Source organism: Coffea eugenioides, chromosome 9, assembly GCF_003713205.1.
Source record: "Coffea eugenioides isolate CCC68of chromosome 9, Ceug_1.0, whole genome shotgun sequence".
Lineage (NCBI taxonomy): Eukaryota > Viridiplantae > Streptophyta > Magnoliopsida > Gentianales > Rubiaceae > Coffea > Coffea eugenioides.
Genome location: NC_040043.1, coordinates 31,004,280 through 31,009,403, shown reverse-complemented (window position 1 = coordinate 31,009,403; position 5,124 = coordinate 31,004,280). Strand labels below are relative to the sequence as shown.

Genomic DNA, 5,124 nt, shown 5'->3' with positions numbered 1-5,124 from the left:
ACAATTTATATATTATCAATGCTAAATGAATGACAACTTATGCAAAATTTGAATTTAAAATTCGACTTTTAAACATACGTCATGAATTCAACGGTAACAACACATACACTATTAATTAATATATATAAAATTTACTCAAATATTTTATGAGGTAATTTTGGATGCAGGAACTTCATGTGAGTCTACGTACAAGAGACATGCCGCGGGCGGGAAGAAGGCCCGAGGAAGAAAAAAATTGACACGATAATTATATTTAAAGAGATTGGAAAAAAATTATTTGTTTATTGTAACTTTTTCATTTTCTTTGCCTTTTATTTTTGTGTAGGAAAAGATGGGGGGAAAATTGCAAGAGTTTGGTAGATTATTTTGGCTGGGGTTAGCCTTGTTTGTTATTGAGTTTTAAAAGATATATCTATGGTTGCAATTTATGATCACAAACAATTGGCAAAAAGAAAAAGCCAAACTTTGAGGAAAAAAATGCAGGAGATTGAAAATGATGATGAATTTCAAAATTTTTTTTTTAATATTCCGTTTTGGTATTAATGAATTATAGATTAGTCAAGGCATTTTATGAGACGGTTTAGCAAGAACTCTTTGTTACATTTTCAGTTCATGAAGCCTGAAAAATTATATACCTTTCATTGTTGCCAGACCGTCGCTTTGCCCATTGAATCATGAAATGCCTCGATCAGTAATGGTCAAAAAAGACACCAAAACAATACTCTCGAAACTGAATTCAAATTTTAAGTAAATTCGAAATACTTTAATTTCTGAGCAATGCAAAACGAAAAAAAAAATATAGAATAAGTGCAGGAGAGATGATGTCCATGATCGAAGCAACTAACAATATCTAAAAATAATTTGGTCTCGCCTATTTCACAATCAAAATTCTGTCATGCTCAAAGTTACTGCAGCACCATTAAAAACGAGGGTGACGGTTACTGCAGAAATGACAAGTTTTGCTCTTATCACAGTACAAAGCTTTACAGCCTTCTTCCCCTTCTACCACCCTTTCTGCGAGTGCTATCAGTAGGAATTGGAGTCGCATCCTCTGGGCAAAATAACAAAAACAGAGTGAGTTAACATGCTCTCCAAGTTTAGCTATAATATCAGACCCAAATCCAAATGAAACCAACAGCAATTCCAACATGCCGACAAACATTTAGCTTCTTTTTCGAGCTCAGACAAGCAAATATAGAACACACTTGTCCTCAATTCCATAGAACAAGTAGTGCTTGCAGAGTTCAAGTAATAAAAAGTAATGCACAGAACCTAAATACCAATTTTAGTGTACCATAAGAAGCAATTCAACTGGAAGCGTTGTGTTGTATTTCAAAATGTGTAGCAAATTCCTTTCCCAAATCAATCACCTGCACCTGAAGTTCTAACCTAAACTTCATCCTAACGTTAATATAACCGAGCGTCCAACTCTACTACCATTGGACTCCAATAAGACGCGTTAGACAACCAAAGATCAAGTTTACTGGGGTATATATCTACTATTATTATTATTATTATCTATTTTGTTAATTCAGCTTGACTAAATCTTAATCCCCTTCTTAACAGCAGTCACCTAAATTTGGAATGAACAATTCTCATCCACTTCATATTCTCTTTAACTACAAATCCAGCTTCCAAGGGAAAATACATGCTCCAAGTATCCATCCTGCCCAATCCCTCCTTTATAAAATAAGCACGTAGAATGGCTAGAAGCAATGCTTAATTCAAATACAGCACTAATATGAAGAAATTGGAGGGTCGTGATAAAAGAAGTTTCCTATTCAAAATCTCATACCTATACGACCAATTTTCATTCCAGAACGAGCAAGGGCACGAAGAGCAGACTGAGCACCAGGCCCTGGAGTCTTTGTCTTGTTACCACCAGTGGCTCGGAGCTTAATATGAAGGGCAGTGATGCCAAGTTCCTGCCAAAAGTCATTAAAAAAAAGATGACTTATTTATCAGAAGTAATATGCAGTGATTGACAAATCTACAATGAAACACATGGTTATTGCATGAGAAGTCAACTACAAATATAAGCATCAAATACAATAAACCACTTAAGCTGCAATTCATGTACTGTGATCCTACAAAACTTGCACATAATTATCAAACTCCTTTAAGATTATAAGCATCAAATTAGAGATGTTTCAATGACCTTGCATCTTTGAGCAATATCTTGTGCTGCAAGCATAGCGGCATATGGGGATGATTCATCTCTATCAGCCTTCACTTTCATGCCACCTGCAGAAGCAGTTCAAACATTGGAAATAACTGTTTAGCCCAATACTCTAAAACTAAAATAAAAGAAACATTTCATAAGTGCCAACTAAATGGTCACTGTAGATCTTCAGCAAGTGAAGTAAATGAAAGTTTAGGATTACCGTGCATTGGCAAGAAGATGATTCTCTTGCAATAAAAAAGACTACATGTCTAAGATAAGGATAAGAAACAAAGATGAACTACACTATACACAACCAGTCAAACTATACACTGTCTTCACTTAAGAAGTATCACAAAAAGGAAAAAAATGGTCCTACATAAGCAAACAACATAGGAATTACAAGGGTTGCAATGTGAGTATCTAAAGGTCAATTAAAAAAAATGTAGAAATTATTTTCATTTGTACAATTATTGACTACTGAATTCATTAAAGAAACAACAAAGCTGACTTATTAAGTGCTTATCTGACAATGGCGCTAAACTTTTAGATATATTGTACACCACGATATTAATAAGAGAATCCATTCTCAATCTAAACTAGACGTCCTTTAGTTCACTACTCAATCACTTCCTAAATCCAAAGATAAAGGAGGACCTTATTCAAAAGGCCACGATGCCCTAGAACTTATCCTAGTCTACAGCCAAGATAGTATGAGAACTATATAAACCAATATTAGAACAGGAAAACCATATCCATTTCTTTGAATGTTTCTTTTAAGATTGTTAAACTATTCCTAATTTACCTTCACTTATAATTTACTTTCTCAACATTCTCCACTTCCACGTTCGCTGAACAAAGAATCACAATTCCCCTTTCCCCTTTGGTTTCATATTATGTTTTCCCTTATATTGTTGAAATTCTGAAAAGGATCAAAAGTACTAGAATCATTACCAGTGATACGGACCAAAGTCTCTCTTCCAGACAAATCAGTAACATGCTGCACCGGAGAACGAAAACTCAAAAATTAAACAGACGTTCAGAATTAAGAAATTTCAATTAAGTACTTACAAGAAAAAAAAAACAAAGAATGAAGATTCACAGTCCTCATCATCATACAATAAAGGTGTCATTGAATGAAGCAAAAATGTGGGCAACCCCAAAAACTTGCTCTCCGTCCCTCACAGCAGGGCCGAGGGTCACGTTCTCTTCCTTTGGTTCCCTTGTCCTCCTCTTCGACTGTTACTCAAAAATATGTACCAGAATTATAAACTTAACAAAAATATAAAACAAAATCAACCAAAACTTCAAATTCCTAAAACCAATCAGACGGAGATTCTAACAATCCAGCGAACAGATAACAGCGAAATGGAAGTTCAAAAAAGATCATAAACACAAGAGTAAAGACGCGATTGAGATCAGGCTTACCATGATTTCGAGACGACGAAGCTTGGTGCGGGTGCGGGGTCTGAGGGAGTGAAAGAAAATGGAAGCTGAAAGACGGCAAATGGGCAGGGTTTCAAATGCGTCAGGGAAGAAGGAAGAGAAAGCTGCTGCCTAGGGTTTTAACTTAGAACCTTTGTGGGCCTCCAGGGTCAGTTCTGGACTCTGGATCCAATTTGGGCTTCGGCCGGGGCCTGGATCTACGAACACTCATTGGCGGTCCTTATGGACCCAAGGCAAATTGAATATCGATCAACTATAATGGGACGGAAATTGGAATCCTTATACTCCATTATCTCAATATTAGGACGCATAAACCGCGCTGTGCCCGGTGGAAAAAAGAGATGAACATGCCCAATTTAGCAAAATGATTTGTACTTAATCCAAAATGAACCCATTAATAGAATTTGTTTGTTTCTGATGAAATTTAGTTACAAATTTAGAGCACACTTTAATATAACGATGTAATCATGTAAAAAATAGCAAGTGTTATTCTCAACAAAGAACCAGAATATTAGAAAATTTTGCCCAAATTGCCATCTACACTTGCTATGTCAAGGCCAGGTGCAGCTACTTTAACATATAAACATCAGTAGGGTTGGATTTTGGTATTGTCATGCTCTCAAAAATAGTGAAAACATTTTATTAATAATTTTTTAGGCTTTTAATGCAGAAAGTAGACCATATCCCAAATTTTCCTGATTCATACGAGAACTCAAATATATCGAAAACAGGAAATCACGAAGGGTGGACACAAATTACAACTAACAATATAAAAATCAATAATCACCATGGAGTGGTACACTTAGTTTACATAAACTGACTAAAGATAAATTCTGAAGCTAGAACCCCAACTTTGGAATAATTGGAGTTCTTGTTTCATGGAGTCTTCTGCATTGCATACTCGATAACTTCCCATGAACAAAGAATGTGCAAACAGCGATCAGCTTTAGAATGGCTACCAATTTGTCAACTATTTACACACAAGGAGTATGCTCTCACACCCTCCAGAATCACAAAAGAAAGGTGCCATTGGTATAGATACAAGGCAAAAATGGAATTACAGTATACAATAGCATGACACAACCAATAAAGGCTTCTGCAGGGGCTAGCTACTGTCTTCATGATCATTTGTAAAGGAATGAGGTAGGGCAAGCCTCTTCAACATCAATGCCATATACTTTCCTTGCAGGGGCTAGCTGTAACAGCCCCACTTTCCCCTAAGGCGAACCAAAGGGGTGAGCGGACTGCCTGCCCAGCTCTCGCCAGGACTCACGATGCAGACTAGAACTATCTATAGCGATCCGGAACTTACGAACGAGCGTAAACGAGTCAAAATGGTAAAATAACCCAAAATTTAAAAAAATGAAATCCGAAGTCGGCCATGAATAGTGACCGACCCGACAGAACCCAACCGAAATAGCCAACAACATTCACATCTGAACTTTAGCGTTTACAAATCAAAATGACATACAAAAGTTTTCAAAAGTTAATATATACACACGGTTTGCCAAATCAAA

General features: G+C 36.2%; 1 protein-coding gene across 1 annotated transcript; it reads right to left on the bottom strand.

The window, feature by feature from the left end:
- Positions 1-759: 759 nt before the first annotated feature.
- LOC113782944 (40S ribosomal protein S14-3) lies at positions 760-3,709 on the bottom strand. The gene is made up of 6 exons (XM_027328925.1): positions 3,590-3,709; positions 3,281-3,400; positions 3,116-3,161; positions 2,159-2,244; positions 1,796-1,925; positions 760-1,051 (listed from the first exon to the last, which is right to left on the bottom strand). Exons 1-6 carry the CDS (start codon positions 3,590-3,592, stop codon positions 984-986), a joined length of 453 nt encoding a protein of 150 aa, XP_027184726.1. The 5' UTR covers positions 3,593-3,709; the 3' UTR covers positions 760-983.
- Positions 3,710-5,124: the final 1,415 nt, after the last annotated feature.